Here is an 18232-nt window from a genome sequence, read left to right as displayed (position 1 = left end):
AAGTGTCTCCTTTAGGGCAACATTAAGGACGGGTTGTACCATATTCGGTTGGGCTCCAAACCCAAAGCATTAGTTGGCGAGAAACCTCTTTTGAAAATTGGCACTCAAGATTAGGGCATCCTGCCTCTAAAGTAGTTCGAAATTTGATTTCTGGTTTTCATTTACCAGTCAGTTCAAAAGATTTTGTTTATATGTGTTATGCTTGTCAAAAAGAGAAGAGTTATAAACTCCCCCTTTCATTCCTCTAAATTTGTTTCTAATGGCACTTTGGACTTAATTTTTTCGGATGTTTGAGGCCTTCTCTTGTGGAATCTATTAAAGGTTTTCGCTATTATGTGCGATTCTCACCCCCCCCCTTTGTCTTGAGCTGGCTTAAACCATGCCTTTACTAAAAAAGAGAGTCTCGCCATTTCAAACGAAAAGCCTTTAGCCCCATTTTTATGGATGACTTCAACAAATTTATTTAGCTTTATCCCATGACTATTAAATCAGAGGTTCTTAGGATTATTAAGAGATTAAAGTTGCTCATTGAGAATCTCTTTTCTTGCTGTATTAAGTGATTTCATAGTGATTGGGGAGGTGAATACCAAACAATTTCTTCTTTTCTTCAAGAACATGCATGGTATTGACAATAGACTTTATTGCCCTCATACTCAAGAACAAAACGGGGCTGTTGAATGCTAGCTTCGGCATATTGTTGAAGCTGGATTGACTTTATTAGTCCATGCCTCTTGCCCTAAGAAGTTTTGGTTGCATGCTTTTGAAACTGCACTTCATTTTTCTTTTTTCTTTTTTCTTCTTCTAAATCAATGTGTTACTTGCCCAAGTGTTGCACACTACTTCCCCTCACTTCAAATTGTTTAGAGTCCAACCTAACTATGACTCTTTGAGGACTTTTGGTTGTGCATGTCATCCATGCATGAGGTCTTATAACAGGAATAAGTTAGAATTTATATCTACTTTGCACGTTTTCTTAGGATATAGTTCCCACTATAAAGGTTATAAGTATTACAATCCCGCAATGGTAAAATTCTAGTTTCTCACCATGTGGTCTTTGATGAGCGGCAATTTTCTTTCCTTGCTAGTGAGGAAACCCCTTCCCCTACCCCCACCACTTCCCTCTCTCTTCGGCCCTCCTCAAAATTGAAATCCACTCCCACTCCACCACTTCCCTCAATATTAGGAACTCCACCTGGAATGGCTTCTCCTGGAGAGTCCTATTCCCCTCCCTTTCTCATTGAGTTCCACTCTACCTCTAATTCCCCTAGGACTGTGTCTTCAAAACCCCATGACTTCTAAAGTCTCCCCCTCTCCTTTGGCCGAATCCACTCCACCATCTCCTACCTTGGACAAACCCTCTATGCCTTCCCCTACCCTAGCTGAATCACTCTCCTATTAACCTTATCATTGACCTTCCCTATGACCCTCATGCAACCCAACCTCCCTCTACTTTTCATCCTACGGTTAATACTCATCCCATGATCACCAGATCAAACACAAACCCTAAGGCTCTCCTCTTCCCAACTTGAGCATCCCCACCTAGAGCCTACCTAGTTTACTATTGCCAACAAATACCCTCATTGGTGGAAAGCTATGGATGAGTAATTTACTGCATCATTGAAGAATGGGACTTAGTCTTTAGTTCCATCATCTCTCTCTCACAATATTATTGGTTGCAAATGGGTTTTTCGGGTCAAACGTAAAGTAGTTGGCTTCATTGATAGGTACAAAGCCCTCCTAGTGACGAAGGGGTTCAATCAACAAGAGGGCTTGGACTACCATGAAACCTTTAGTCCTATGGTGAAACCCACAACTATTTAGTTGGTCTTAGCTCTAGCAGTTTCATTGTTGGTCTATTAGACAACTAGACATTCAGAATGCTTTTTTTCATGGTTTTCTGATGAAATGGTATACATGAAGAAACCTCTTGGCTTCATTGATTCACTTCACCCTGATTACGTATGTAGACTTTGGTGCTCTCTTTATGGTTTGAAGCAAGCCTCGTGAGCTTGATTTGATAAGCTTAGCTTTGGCCTCTTGAGTATGGTTTTGCTGGGTCTAAAAATGACACCTCATTGTTTATCTTTCGTGATCACCATGGCATTATTTTTATGTTGATCTATGTTGCTGATATCATTCTTAATTGATAGTTCTGACAGTCTCTTGGCCCAATTTCTCGGGGATCTTGGTTTTGTATTTGCATTGAAGGATTTGGGTCCACTTCATTATTTTTTGGGCATGTCTGTTACTTGATCTTCTAATGGTCTACTTCTATTAGAATGTCAATATATTCAAGATCTTCTCAAGTGGGAAAATATGACTGATTGCAAACCACTCTCTACACCAATTTTCACTACTAAAAAGTTAAGCAAGTTTACTAGGGAACTAATGTCTGATCCTACGATGTATCGCAGTAACGTTGGTGCCCTTCAATATGCCACCATGACTAGGCCCGACATTTAATTTGCAATAAATAAAGTCTATCAGTTTGTGCACTCTCCTATGGTTGATCATTGGTGCAGTTAAACGTGTTATTTGCTATTTAAAAGGAACCTCCTTACAAGGACTTTTTATCTATCGTGACTCTCAGCTTAGTTTATCTGCTTTTTTGGATGCTGATTGGGCAGGTTGCCATAATGATCTCAAATCTGTTAGTGGCTACACTGTACTTTTGGATGTAACCTTATCTCTTGGAGTTCCAAGAAGCAAAACATTGGGGCTTGCTCAAGCACTGAGGCCGAATATAGTGCTCTTCGCCAATGCCGCTACCGAACTTACTTGGTTACAGTCTTTGTTGCATGAATTATCATTATTTCTGCTTCTGCTCCCATTCTCTAGTGTGATAATGTGGGGGCCACCTATCTCACTGCCAATCCTGTCTTTCATGGACAAACCAAACATGTTGAGATAGACTTTCATTTTGTTTATGATAAGGTTGCCAAGGGGTACCTCCATGTTCAATTTCTCTCCACCAAAGACCAGCTTGCTAACATCTTCACGAAGCCTCTTTGACATCAATGGTTCAACATTTTGATGTCCAACCTCAAGGTCTCATCTCCGCCCTTGAGTTTGTGGGAGTGTGTTACTGATAAAAATGGTTTTTCACAATTTGATGGCAAACCAAGAAGACCACAGGCAACCTTAGCCTAATCTAGGGGCCCTAGCCGCCACTACTCCATGCGTACAAGGCTTCAAGAACCAAACTCAAACTCATCTACTTCCATGTCTATAAAACTTCAATAACTAGACTCAAACTCAACTACTTAAGAGACCCTAGCAAATCACATCTTATACACAAGTGGGTCAGACTCAGTTGTATTCGAGCACACTGGAGACATAGTTCATACGAAACACAAATAGATAACTTGTGTAATTCAAATTCTAGAGTAAGAGTCCAAGATTAATGTTGAACAAGGACTCTTGTAACTATAAAGATATAATCTGTTTTACACTCAATCTCAAGGCAGCAAATCACATTCCCATGGACATAGCTTGCAAAGATCAACCGAACCATGTACATCCCTTGTCTCTCTCTCTCTCTCTATTGAGAATTATGGACTTTAGCATGTTCCAACTCTTGAATATGTGGTGAAGGCGTATTTGCAATTCTTCCAAGTAAAACCTAGCAAACTCAGTAACCGTCCAAAGGATATGGCTTCAATAGTGTCAATATTTTAGTAGTTTTAATTAATTTTCTTTCCGGGGTATTATTGATGCGAAAGACGTACGATTCAACAATTACTCTGAAACTATAGTTTATAAATAGAATCTTTCATTTTAGTGATAACAAAATGGTGTGATACAGATTCATGGGGTTCTACCAAAAAAAAAAAAAAAGAAAGAAAGATTCATGGTTTAGAAATGTCCACTTGCTGTGCGAGATCATACATGGGAGCAGGAAGGATTTTGAGCACGCCAGGTTTCTCTGCAGCACCAAATCGAATTTTATGTGTTTAATTATAAAGGATTGCAGGAGCAATATGGACCAAGTTATATGGGAAAGTAATTGAAACTTACTTGAGAGTTCTTCCACTTGAGCTTCGGTTAGAATGGCAGAGAATCCAGTAATGGTGTTCTTGTAAAAATAAGTGATAGCATTCCTTGCTGCCTCTTCACTGCTAGCACAATAACAGTACACGTGCTTAATTAATCATTAACCGGTGAGAAATTTTACTAATTTGAGTTATATGAAACTCACCTCCCAAGCACTGAAGCCAGAATATGAATGTGCTTCAGTTCAATCATCTGCTGTGAACCAGCTGTTCTTTCCATGTACACTATGTGCTCAATTTGAGTTGAAGCTGTTGACTATAGAACACCACGGTAAGAGATAAATAAAATAGACACCTTTCAATTCTTCAAACGAATGAAAAGCAGTAAAGTTTCAGTAACTGTAAGATGAAATAGTTTAGAATACCAACCTCAGAAAAGGCTTCTGGAGTAAGCAGAAACAGCCATGAAGTGCACAAGAGAAGCAGAAGGTTATGAAGCATTGTGAGTATTGAAAAACAAAGGATGAGGGAGTATTAATTATATTTGTGGAATCATGCATTAACAAAGCCAAGAGGGGTTAGGGTTTTATAATAAATGTGAATCTGTGGGAATATAGAGGTTCAGCACTTGCAGAAAAGGTATTCAGATGGGGACAGTTCCATTATCCCCTTGAAAAAAGTAAGAATTACTTTAATCAGAGTGCCTAATTTTATCCACTTTGCTTGGTGCTTAATTGATTCAAGTGCTGGCCTCGTAAGAAGCACAACAATGACAAATGGTTCAGTGCTTCTTACCAAGCATTGCATTGGCATGACATAGAGAGAGAGAGAGAGAGAGAGATTGGCATGGGCCTTTGCTGTGCTGGATAAGGAAAAGGTTGTCGAATATGGTGCATTCTGATTGGTTGCTGCCACCCATTATGGTGAAGATCTAGCTAGATTGAGGCAATATTATATTAGTTTTAGTATTCTCTTCTTTAATCTTTCAGCATTCAGGATGAGCCATTGATGATTTATTAGATGACCGATCTCAGTTGATGCACCATGCTGCCAAGTATTATTTTTAGCTCAGCAGATGTTGATTTGGCTACTGTGAATATGGATAAGCACTGACTCAGAAGAAAAACTCTCAAAATTTGCTGTTCTTCTACTGGCTACCAATCTTTTCTCAGAATGGTTTTCAATCATTTCTCGAAGCTTATTTCTAGTATTAATGTAATATGCTAATCCGGAATTCACAAGCAGGAAATGGTTGGTTCTGATTTTATCATCTCTATCATCTGCCATGGCTAGTGAGACGGGCTGATCAATCGAAATGGGTCCAGCAGTTGGCTTCTTCAAATTACTTTCCAATTGGTGGTCTTGATAGCATCTTTTCTGAACTTCTTGAGTTCACAGTATGTATCAGCTTCTTTTCACACTACTGCTACAGGGATCGCCTTTTCCTAAAGATGAAGCAAACGGATGATTTTCAGTGGATGCAGAATTTCAAGAGATTGCTACTGACCAGCTTGTTATGCCCTACTCTAGTTGGTGTAGCACTGGAAGTTTGAATGTGGTTTTGCTGGGGTGCTGCATAATTAATGCACAACACTGTGCATTACATGGTTGCGATCAAAACTTTGATCGTTCAATCTCAATCGTCCGTTTTGCAAAAGTGGCTAAACACCATGTGCAAAACGAGCAGTTGAGAACAAAATCTCAACCCTCGATCTCTACCACGTGTTGCAGGTTCTGTGCATTAATTATGCAACACCCAAACACGACCCATTTGAATGACCCTGTTGGGGGGATCTAATCCTCTGCGGCCACCAAGGAGCGGCCATCAAGCGGCCACTCCTTGGATGGCCGCCACATGTCATCAAGAAATCTGATCCATTGATTTAATCCTCTGCAGTTTTCCTATTAAAGCAGTTAAACAATTCGGTTCAGATGAATGAACCGAATTGTAAACCAAGCCGGTTACTCCCAAGCCGGTTACTCATTAAAAAAAAAAAAAAAAAAAAAAACTCAAAAACCCTGCAACGTCTTCTTTGTTTCACGATTTTCAAATTTTTCTTTACCTTTCTCTTTCTTTCCCTATCAACACCGATTCTCATCCATGGTTTCCTCTCTCTCTTAATGATAAGATTTGTTGAAGAACATTAGAGATTTTTGAAAATCGGTACATTTTTCTACTATGAGTTATTTGATTGAAAACATGAATCACTCGACCTCATCTTCTTCGATCTCTGAATCGAAGATCCCACATTGGTCGAAGTGGATGAAGACTTCGGCAAATGATTGCGACCGGCCACAATGCTTGATTATGACCACACGATGGAGAAGACCAAATTCCTGAATCAGTAAGTAGTATTCTCCAAAATCTGTCTCCGTAGATGCATTTTCTTCTGTATTCTTATTGTTTTATTTGATTGATGAATGAATCGAAAGCCTTGAATTTGCATTACATTTAGTTTGATCGCATCTACACAGCCTAAATCTTCAAGTTAGGAAACTTATTGTAAAATTGTTTGGATACTAGTTTGGATGCCTATGATATGTTTGATGGAATGTTTGTTAGACCTGTCTCTACAATGTAAAGATATTGATAAAAGTATTTTGTGGAGTTCTTTTTCCGCATTGATATTGAGTCCTTAGCTCAAAATGGAAGAGCACCTGGAGATAAACCAGGGTATGATGGTTCGACTCCATCCGGATTCTTATATTATTGTTCTCCTATTATTTGTTCATTTTCTTGGAGAACCATGCTCTTGTCATTACATTTGGGTAAAAATACCCTGCCTCCTGTTTTATCTTATATTTGTCTAAATCAACAAAAATTGTTAATACTGAAATTCTGACCTAATAGATTGTGAGAAAGATTTATCATGACAATTGTCTTCTGTTCACACAACACATCTATTAAAGGTGCTACTGTTACATCTTGCATTTCACAGTTAGATGCATTTACTTCATCATCAGAAACCTAAGAAACAAAAATACACACGCAAACTTATCAGTTGTAGAGCAAACCAAAACATAGAAGGATCTGCAAGTAAACATAGATGTATATGGTATGCCTACCTCCAAGTTGTATAAATTCTTAAGTAACTTCATATTGGCTGGCTCAGACAACTTATTGCAACGATTAATATACAGCTAATGAGACGTTTTTGAACCCACCCTGCAAATAAAATGTAAATGGGCAGAAGTTTCAGTATAGTACTCCTAAAAAATTTATTGTATAACCAACACCAGAGGATCTGGTGCTATTTTGTTAAACCTAGCCACCTAACTTCCAAGTTAGTTTAAAATAGCCTCAAGTATGTATGAGATTTATGATTTCTCTTGGAAAAGTTATATTGTGATATGCAGAGCAAACTAGCAAAACACCTAAACTTCTGAGTTAATCTAAAAATATCCTCAAGGATGTATGAAATTTTGTAAATTCCTTTCTAAAAGTTATATCATGATATGTAGAGCAAAACAAACTTACAGACACTCTCTACCCCCTGAGGCTTCAGTTTTGCACCAAGCTACTAGACATTACATCTCATCAGCTTGAAGGAAGGATCAATCAAGTATTAAGTAGATTCTGACCCATTCTGGTATTTCCCATCCATCTTCTTAGCACTCTCTGTGTATAATACATGCCATGAGCTTGAAGACATGATCAGTTGAGTGTTTAGATTCAGTTAAAGCCATTCCTGTATTATTAAACGTTACCCAAGTAACCTCTTCAATCAGAAAAAAACATTCTTGGAAAATACTGAATTCATATTAAAGTTAAGAAAAATAGCCATACCATCCTAGGAAATATCACAGAAGTGACAACACCAGTCATTTTGAGTGACATTTAACATACACTACATGCTACTACAGTCATATCCAGATTTGATTGTCTTGAATCCTCATATACACAATGCAAGGCCTTCTTGAACTCCATAATGATCAAGTACTCACCATAACCAACAGGAGAGGACTAAATAAAGCATACATATGGCCTAGTTAGCAAGACTTGGTGCATGAATGAAAGATAAGCCCTACACACCATAACCAAGACTTGGTGCATGAATGAAAGATAAGCCCTACACACCATCTGGCTGAGTAAAGGGATTTGCAATCTCTTCCGTACATCAGTTGGGGATAGGATGATTTAATGAAGGAATTGATGTCAATGTTGCAAAAACTTGATCATCCACCCTTGATTGGGTGCTAGCAGGGCTGTCAAGACATCTAATCACCCTGTAGCCTATGTGGACACCTTGGTTGCCTTGTGTTCAAGCACTCATGTAACACCTTGGGTCACTTAAACAGAATGACAACTATGATACCAGGCTATGAATTGCCAGTCGAGTTATGTGTTTGCTCACAAGAAGAAAACAAGAAGCAGATTTGATATCAATATTGCAAAACCTGGATCGTCCACCACTTTCAGCACCAGGTGATGGATCTCCAAGTGGATCTATGGGTTAACTATCAGTTCAAGTGGGTTTGTTCGTAAAGCGACAAGAACTAATTATTAAGATATATAATGAGAAGAGCCAATTGCATGACTAATGCATTCCCATGGTGGTTATGTATCTTTAACAATAATCTTTGATCAAGTGTTAAAAACCTTTGAACAACAAATTTGTTTTTTCTAATTATGAACAATATAACTGAGGTGGGTTGTTGTTGCTTCAACCAACCCAGTCTTGTGATTGGAGTTTGTATGAAACTTGAGTGTTACATTATGCATCTGTTGTGTTTCTACATTCTAATACAAATTTATTGGAGAACAAATGAATACACCAACTGTTGGGCAAGGAAGAGAAACTGACCCATTCTGGTATTTCCCATCCATCAAGTATTAAGTAGATTCTGACCCATTCTGGTATTTCCCATCCATCTTCTTAGCACTCTCTGTGTATAATACATGCCATGAGCTTGAAGACATGATCAGTTGAGTGTTTAGATACAGTTAAAGCCATCCTGTATTATTAAACGTTACCCAAGTACCTCTTCAATCAGAAAAAAACATTCTTGGAAAATACTGAATTCATATTAAAGTTAAGAAAAATAGCCATACCATCCTAGGAAATATCACAGAAGTGACAACACCAGTAATTTTGAGTGACATTTAACATACACTACATGCTACTACAGTAATATCCAGATTTGATTGACTTGTATCCTCAGACAAAATGCAAGGCCTTCTCGAACTCCATAATGATCAAGTACCCACCATAACCAACAGGAGAGGACTAAATAAAGCATACCTATGGCCTAGTTAGCAAGACTTGGTGCATGAATGGAAGATAAGCCCTACACACCATCTGGCTGAGTAAAGGGATTTGCAATCTCTTCATTACCATCAGTTGGGGATAGAAGCATTACTGCTGTTCCCCTGCAAACCTGCAAAAACAATTTAAAAAAATAAAATAACATTAAATCCATAAGCCTTTGGCTTTGCCTCTTTCTTTCATCAGAGTAAAATACAACAAACCTCTGTCCTCAGATGGTTCAAAGTGAAATAATCCAGAACCTCAATTTCAAGTGAAAATTAAATTAATACTAGTGACTGAAGGTTCATTTAATTTTCATAAGCCACTGAGGAATCAAAGAATCCATACATGGCGCAGGACCTTTGTAACTCACTACAAGAATGAAGTCATATTACTCCCAAAATATCATCATCCGCAGAGGGTGGCAGTCTCAGGAACAGGATACACCGTTACCAATGTCTACAGATACAATTACTTATAGTAACATAATTGGACATGACAGCAATCTGATGCTCCGCTGGATTCAAGCAGTGAACAAGGGCTGGAAATCAGATTTCTTGGAAAACCTGGTTCCCCATGTCAGGCATCTTGGAAATGAGATCTTTTAGAGAGAAAAAGTACATAGTCCCCCAAAAATTTTTGGTAACATGCTTTAAGGAAACTATTTATGAAACACCAGAACTCATAGATATGCAAATACTAAAGGTTTCCATTCATTCAAAAGAAGATTAAAGTAAAATAAACATATAGGAGAAAGGCATACTATTAGCCCAAGAATCTGAGTTTGATCAGTTGTCTTCTGTGGGTCATCTGGATCTTTATCCCAAGGGCAATAAACACCAGTAATTAATCACTGGTATACAGAAAAAATCCTAGAAACTACCAAGATGTCACAATAATTAAAAATAAAATAAAAAATAAAAAATAAACTGAATAAAAGTAGTAAGCATCAGCAAAAGTGTGAATCTAAGGGTCTTTCAACAAACCATTATTGCCCAAAAAAAATTTCAGTTCCCAGGAAGCTTGCTACATGCTGTCAAATGTAATCTTAAAAGCATTATTGCAATACAAGGTAATTCAAAAGGTTGTGGTTGCTCTACATCTTGATGGTCTTCTTTTTGAAATTTTCATAAAGTTCAATAATATTCTTTCCACATTTTCCAGAAATTGATTGACATGTCGAAACCTAGTTAGAGTTTATGTTTCATTTCACATAAAACCTCCTCAAACGTTTCATAAAAGAAACTTCATCAAGTTATGTTCAAACTCTGAACAATTTACATTATATCTAAAGCCATCAACAGGACTAGTGCTGGAACACTCAACTCTTGCTGTGGATAGAGGTAGGAAGGTTATTTATAGACCCAAATGGGACCATGAACTTTGAAAGACAAACTCAAACACTAAGTCAAAACCTAATTCATCTCAAAAGTAGAGCCAATCTATTTAGCCCAAAATTTTACCAAAATTTCAGTTCTTCTAAACCAACACAAAGATTAATAGATTAACACTTCACTAAAATTTCTAGTTCAATAAAACCTCAAGGAAGGAGAGGGGAAAAAAAAACCGTAAAATGACAGGTCACAGAAGGCCATCTAAACTATAGCTAAACTTGTCAAGTCAATCAGAAACTTGGTGGGGTTAAAGTACCCCGAAGTCTACTTTCAAAATACAGAACTTCAGGATTTTCTTGGAGGAAGTTGATTCACATGTAATTTTTTAACCATGCTAGCTTAGACAACACCTGTTACAGCCAGTCAAGTGACATGGTTGTTTTATGATTTCCCTCTTTGGGGGTTTGGACTCAAATTCTAGGTGGGAATTCATTTGTCAAGCTGCCACTTGAATGTTGGGTTTTGGAGCTTCGAATAAATGTTAGTAATTTTTGCAAGATGACTGACTCATTTTTCATTAAAAGTTTGTTATGCCTTTCTAGCTTCAATAAGAATTGTTGTCAGTAGGTGTTTTAGTTTGTTAATTAAAGTTGATGCGAAAATTTACTTGTAGGATTGGGGTTTAGACCCTTTCTAGTCCTACATGATCAAAATCAGTCAGTAAGACATCACTAGCCATAACCCACTCACCCAGAATGTGTTAACATTAATTCAACAGTAACTGTGGACCAGATCTTTGGACCAAGAGTCAGAAGTGAGAGATCACAGGATCAAATAATTTCAACTAGTCAATAGTAACATGAGTACCTCTTAGAAATTCTGTAGCTCCATCCAGCACAAGGTTTAACAGCTGGTCATATCCTTTCAAAATTCCTGTCACTGTAAGACCAAGATCATATAGAGCAACAATGATTAACCATAGCAATTTTGGAATATTTGCCTAAGAATGATGAAAATGGTTTAAGAATGCCTAATAAGGACCCTCATATTAATTTAAAGATTAAAGAGAACCTAAATATAAATGCAATGAGGGAATCCTCATCTTTCAATATGATGATTCAGTAATAAAGGTTCTCTCCATATCGTACATCTTCTGCAACACAGTATCCACTGCTCACCTACAACAACTACTGCTGCTACTTCATAATCAACAACTTCACAACTATAGATCAACAAAGTCAAGGTGCCAAAGATCTTTAAATTAAAACTTAAGCTTTAGTCTTTAGAAAATGAACCCTGATGGGATCGAACCATCATAACCTAGATAATAACTAGGTGCTCTTCCAGTTGAGCTAAGGATTCACCTAAAAACAAACATGTTAGATCCATCCAAAAAAAAGAATGTAATAAAAACCATGGATTGCATGTCATGTCCAACTCGAGTTTCTAAATCAACACAAGCATTAAACACGACAAATATATGGAATTAAATATGAAAAAACAATGACCATTAAATAGAGTATCAATACAAATGTAATGAAGCATGAAGATGCTATCCTAACAAATCAATATTAATAAAAATCATAAACCCCATCCCCCAATATATATATATATAAAAAGAAAAGAAAGAATCCCTAACATGACATATATCTATCTCTCAAGACTTCTTGTCCACCGTATTGAACCTTCATGACCCGAGAGAATTTAAAAAAAGAACTATTGGCCTAAGGGCTTTTGTACTCATGTACATTCACGTGATAAGACCCAAGGTCAGCAGAAAAGTTGCAAATTCCTACAAAAAAAAAGGGCTTTTAGATATAATATCAGATTTGTAAGAAATTTTTATAGACAACATAAGCAAAGAAATTGTCACACATACCATGAAATCATTGAGATGGATGAAGCACATAAGTTGTTGATCCTTGTGAAGAAGCAAATGTCTGCATATGTAAAAATGAAAACATGATATTAATATTAAAAATCTATGTTATATAAAAATAAAAAATAAATAATCCATAAAATCTAAAGAAGAAATGAATCGTGCCTGGAGCAGCGACATGAACGGTCCTTGATAGTCTTCTATAGCTTGAAGAGTGTCATGCATATTTGAAGTAGCCACTGAAGATGGTTGTTTAGATGTATCTATTTCAACTGAATGTTGATTTTCTACTTGCTCATTACACTTCACTTTTTTCTTACTTTTGTTCTTCTGACCTATATTTTCAATCCAACCCTTGTGCCGTTTTTTACTACCTTTCTGACTTTCTTTCTTCTTCAATACCAAATTTCTATTTTCGCCAAAGTTGCATCCATCTAAAGCTTCCGTGTTTGGATTATCTTCAACTAAATCTACTAGTTGTACACGTAACTGTTCTGCACATTTTTTGGCAATCTCAAAACTTTCTACTGAATTAGAGGCATAACTTGCCAACTTTACAAATGTATGGCAGAGAAACCTGTAACGCTGTGTGTGACTCAAATTAGTATCTTCTACAACTTGTTTTCCTTTATTGTCCTCCACCAACAAACTTTTTGCTCCCCGTGTCCATCTTCTTAAAATATACTTCTCAGGAATAAACTTTACATCTAGTTTATCAAACGCTTTCAAAGCATGACAACAAAGAATACCAAATGTCTCAAATTTTCTACAAGTGCATAGTATTGATTGTTCACTATGATTGTATATAACCGTATATTTTCCTTCCATAAGGTTCCCAACTACATCTGTTAAACAAATTGTGTACTCACTCAAGACACCATCTTTATTATGAAGCATTGATGAACAAGCACCCAACCAGTTATATTCTTCCTCAAACTCTTCAAATATATTAGGGGTGTAAACTTTTGCTGCTTGTATCACGATTGGTGCTTTTGATTTCAACGTAGGAAATGTATTCCTTGCTTGAAATTCATCATTTAATTCATTGGCACGTTTATCCTCCACTAACCTTTCAAAATGATTAAAAAATTGTACTAGATCCAAATGTGGTTTCAAATACCTCTTCAAATCAGCATTAATACTTTCACTAAGCTGTGTGCTCCTCACACCTAAAGTGAAAGTATTTTTCATGTAACAGGCTGCCCATTTCTTTTTAATTCCATAAAGTCAATCTAACCATGAATTATTTTGAACTTGACAATCATCTTGTAATTTTTCCATGCATTTTCAAACTCTTCTTCAACTTTATAACCATAAATGCACTTCGTAAAATCCTTGAAAAATGATGATCCCTTCTTCATTAGATTACCAAGGTGTGTAACCCCATTTTGCATTATATGCCATGTGCACAATCCATGCCATGTATCAGGTAAGACTTCACTTATAGCTTTCGACATTGCTGCATCTTGATCAGTAAAAATGGTTATGGGTTGCTTTTGACAGTTTGCTTTCAAAAATACCTCAAACAACCATTTGAAAGACTCAGCTGTTTCATCGTATAGCAATGCAGCTCCAAATATAGTCGCACCTTTATGATGATTGAACCCCGCAAAAATACCAAATGGCCTGCATTCTTTATTAGTGCAAAATGTTGTATCAAATACAACAACATCACCAAATAATGTGTAATCAATGATCATCCTTGGGTCCACCCAAAATATGTTTGTTATTTGTTCTTCATTATCTAATTGCAAATCATGTATAAATGATGGGTTAAGCCTTGTCTGCTTTTGGAAATATGCTAACAAACTCCCAGCTTCACCATAAGCCAAATTTCGTTGGCGTTTAGTTCGAAGATGATTTTGTATATCTACCTTGGTATAACCTAGGTTTTCTCTACCCCCTGCTTGCCTACTCAAAAGATCATAATTTGCTTTGGTCCTAATACCAGAGTCATCAGCCAAACCTATTGCATGTGCAGCAACAACTGTGATTTTACGCTGAGATCGCATTAAATGAGTAGTAGCAGGTGTATGGAGCAAATGATTGTGATTATCATTAAAATCTCGACATTCATAAAGCCCATTATCCAACCTAGAAATACACATTTTTGCAAGACATTTAGTTCTAGTTTCTGGACGAGGCTTGATTGTGCATTTATCTCTCTTGTCCTTATCCCAATGTCCTTCTTTATTACATAAAAATCTCCTCTGCTTTACAGTTGTTTTATCTTTTTTACTCTTATGTGCATAATCTCTCTTGATACTAAAACCAACTAGTCTTCCATATTGGTTGTAAAATTCGTATGCCTCATTCTCTAAAGTAAAAGTCAAACCGATCCGTGGCTTATAATCAGCATAGTTATCTTCAATGGGCAATATCTCTGGATTTTCCAGATTTTCCATATCCAATGCAATTCACAAAAGCTACAACAATAACATCCCTTTAGCATTATATAACTAATCTTATACAGAAAATGAACTATTTTATAAGTTGCTTGTTATAAGTTAGTATAAATAAGGTGTATGCACAAGAAAACTCAAATTATACTTGGATTATCAAAATAGTAAATGACAAGGGCAATATTCTACAAAAAACAATGACCAGGATATATGACTAAGTTTTAGTACATATCTAATCAAGCACAAATATTGTATCACCAATTCAAATAGCATAGTTAACTACATCACCTATAGATTTTACCATTTAAAAAGTAATAAATACTAATATAAAATAAAGACAGCTTTTCCCATTTAATAAAACTCCCTTCTCCACATAGAGATTACACAAAAAGTTTTCCTAAAAGCAAGTCCTCTCTAAAATCTAGTCCTCTTCTCTCTCTTATAGGCTCAATCATGATTATGTTTAACTTACATTCAAACAATCCCACCAAAATGTTGTTTCATCTCTCAACTTCTTTCTGAACTTTGTATTCGGTGTGACCCATCAAAAGAGGCAGCCATAGATTGAGAGGTAGTTAATTATAAGAAATTGATAGGGCTTTTGAGTGGATGCTTGGGTTTTGTGATCCTAAACTAATGAATTGCAGCTAATTAAGAAGCATGTGTACCAAATGGGCTTCAGTTGAATTTCAAATCATCAATCTATGCTGGTATTTTGGTAAGAACAAAATCCTAAAACCATTGATTCCACAAGAGCTATTGAATGAGAAGGCAAAAACTGATTCATATACATGTCATGCCATTAAAACCTTACACCTAATAAATATGCAATTTTCAAATTTGAATAACCAAACAGAATTTATCAGTAAACCAAAAAACCATCATTACAGACACAGCTGCCCAACTTAAAATTAAGTTTTTGGAAATCAGAGATCAAGTCATCATAAAAAAGGAAGCAATTTGGTAATTCGACCATTCTTATCCAGAGTCTATTACAACTTAAGGATCAATCAATAACAAGAAAAAGAAAAAGGAAACAATTTCTTCATACCGAGATGCTTTCTAATCCATACAGTAAAATAAAAGGAATGCAATCCAAAATACAGGAAGGAAACTCTTTCATACCCGAGGATTAAACAAACGATAATGACCTTCACTCCGACAACTAAACGCGATGACGACTCCGCCGGCAACTGAATTTGTCTTCGTCGACTTTGGTACGAAAGACTGAGACGTGGTGGGAGGAGAGTAGAGGTGAGAGCCCTTGAGGAAGATGATGGTTAAAGAAATCGACATCAAACTAGTTATATATAGTACTTGGAACTCTTAATTGGAGTTCGAGTCCGAGTTGGAGTTGGGAATTAGGAGTTGGGAGTCGGAATCGGAGTCGAATCGCAGATAGGTTTTAGATAGAATAAGATTGAGGATTGTAGAGATAGAAGAAGATGAGGTCGATCGATTTAGGTTTTTCCTCCATGGATGAGAATCGGTGTTGATAGAGAAAGAGAGAGCAAGAAAGGAAGGAAACACGTAGAGGGAAAGAAAGAGAAAGGTAAAGAAAAATTTGAAAATCGTGAAACAAAGAAGACGTTGCAGGGTTTTTGAGTTTTTTTTTTTTTTTTTTTTTTAATGAGTAACCGGCTTGGTTTACAATTCGGTTCATTCATCTGAACCGAATTGTTTAACCGCTTTAATAGGAAAACTGCAGAGGATTAAATCAATGGATCAGATTTCTTGATGACATGTGGCGGCCATCCAAGGAGTGGCCGCTTGATGGCCGCTCCTTGGTGGCCGCAGAGGATTAAATCCCCCCTGTTGGGTGCCATTCATTTGCTTCCCCTCCAAGCTAAACTCATTATTCCATTAATACCCCTCCTTCAAGGCATGTTTCCACTAATCCCAACTATTAAATATAAGTTGATATTAGGGCTATAACAGGGTGATGTTGGACCAAGCAATTTACAAGATTTATCCTCATCCTAAACATCTATGACTCCTCCCTCTCAATGGATGGGCCAAACGGATAGAAGGACCAACAAGCATGTTTTTAAAAATGAAAAAAGAAAATTTATATCATTGAAAGTAAGGAAGGAAAATTCGGCAAAATATCGCTGAAATCTGGCGATATTTTGCCGGTTCGCTATATGGCAATATAAATTCTAAGTCTAAAACAAAACTTATTAAAAGTTGCCTGAAAATAATCGCCAATTTTCAAACAAACCTGCAAAATAATGGCGAAAATTGCTGAAACTTCACAGAAATCTTGATCTAGATATTTCTTTCTTTCTTTCGTTCGAACAGAGGTGATTCTGTCCAGCGTCCATGAAAAATGATAGAAAAGTGGAAAACCCAATTGATTGTTGCAGGAAGATGGATAGCAGAGAAGCCATTGAGTTCTCTGAGTTACACAAAGTCACAGACTAAGGCTTCAGATAAGAAGTTAGAAAAACAGAAGAGCTCATTGCGAGATAAATATTTTGCTTAGTCACTTATTAGCTTCTTCGCATGTTGGTTTTGCTTTCATCCTATTGTTCTTCTACATGGTCAGTGGGTTTCTGACCTTCGTTCGAAGTCAACAACCACCGTTATTTGTTAGTTTGATATAGTTATAAAACCAAACGAATAACATTAATTTCCTTTTGCTTTGATCAAAAAATGGAGAGAAATTTGCGATTTTCGGTTCCTTCTCTCTACTTCGACTTCCTCAAACCTTGAGTTGCAGCTAAGCTCTGAATCGTCGCTAGAATAATAGGAAGCGTGCCAGAAATGTAGGCAAAATCTCACCGAGATTCACACCTTGATTGTAAATCACCTATGGTAATTTTTGTCTGAGTTTTAGAATTAAGAGCCTGGTAAGGGATTACATAAAAGGATGGACAAGATGAAGAAATCAAGATTTAAAGAGATAGTTGTACAAGGAGATTCTTCGAAAGAAAAACCCAGCAAACAAAAAGAGCATGGTTTGGGAATGAAAAATAGGAGTAGTTTGGAAACAAAGAAAAATTTAAAGATAAACTAAGTGTAATCACTAATAAATTGAATTAATGCATCCAACGTTAAGGAGTTGCTCAATTGGTAAAACCAATGCCATCACTACAAGAAAAAGGGTTTTCGGCAATAGTTTTAACTTTTAACCGTCCTTTTTCCAGGATTAAGATTAAGACTTAAGTTTAAAGATCTAAGACTTTTAAATTTAAATATAAAACTAAATGAATTGAAATTAAAAGTTACGATTAAGATTAAGCTAGAGTTAAGGTTATCAATTAACTTTTTTAAATAATAAACTATGAAATTTGAAAATTAAAAGTTAAAACTTAAAGCTTAAGCAACTCTCAATCCTCAAACTCGCCTCAAACCCAAATTCATGGATCATTAA

At 36.5% G+C, this 18232-nt stretch overlaps 1 protein-coding gene and 1 pseudogene across 2 annotated transcripts; both read right to left on the bottom strand.

The window, feature by feature from the left end:
• Positions 1–3463: 3463 nt before the first annotated feature.
• LOC149028834 (subtilisin-like protease SBT3.11) lies at positions 3464–4557 on the bottom strand. Its single transcript, XM_089149294.1, has 4 exons — positions 4422–4557; positions 4199–4308; positions 4018–4115; positions 3464–3925 (listed from the first exon to the last, which is right to left on the bottom strand). The coding sequence occupies exons 1-4, from the start codon at positions 4491–4493 to the stop codon at positions 3849–3851; spliced, it is 357 nt and encodes a 118-aa protein (XP_089005420.1). The 5' UTR covers positions 4494–4557; the 3' UTR covers positions 3464–3848.
• Positions 4558–12170: 7613 nt separating this feature from the next.
• LOC149028833 (protein FAR1-RELATED SEQUENCE 5-like) lies at positions 12171–14846 on the bottom strand (annotated as a pseudogene). Its single transcript, XR_016172272.1, has 2 exons — positions 12455–14846; positions 12171–12367 (listed from the first exon to the last, which is right to left on the bottom strand). The product of XR_016172272.1 is annotated as a protein FAR1-RELATED SEQUENCE 5-like (transcript).
• Between the last annotated feature and the right edge of the window lie 3386 nt (positions 14847–18232).

The sequence above is a fragment of the Hakea prostrata genome, chromosome 1, assembly GCF_041222555.1.
Source record: "Hakea prostrata isolate BN-2017 chromosome 1, UWA_Hpros_2, whole genome shotgun sequence".
Lineage (NCBI taxonomy): Eukaryota > Viridiplantae > Streptophyta > Magnoliopsida > Proteales > Proteaceae > Hakea > Hakea prostrata.
Note: the sequence above shows the minus strand (reverse complement) of the source record. Positions and strands in the feature narration are given on the sequence as shown.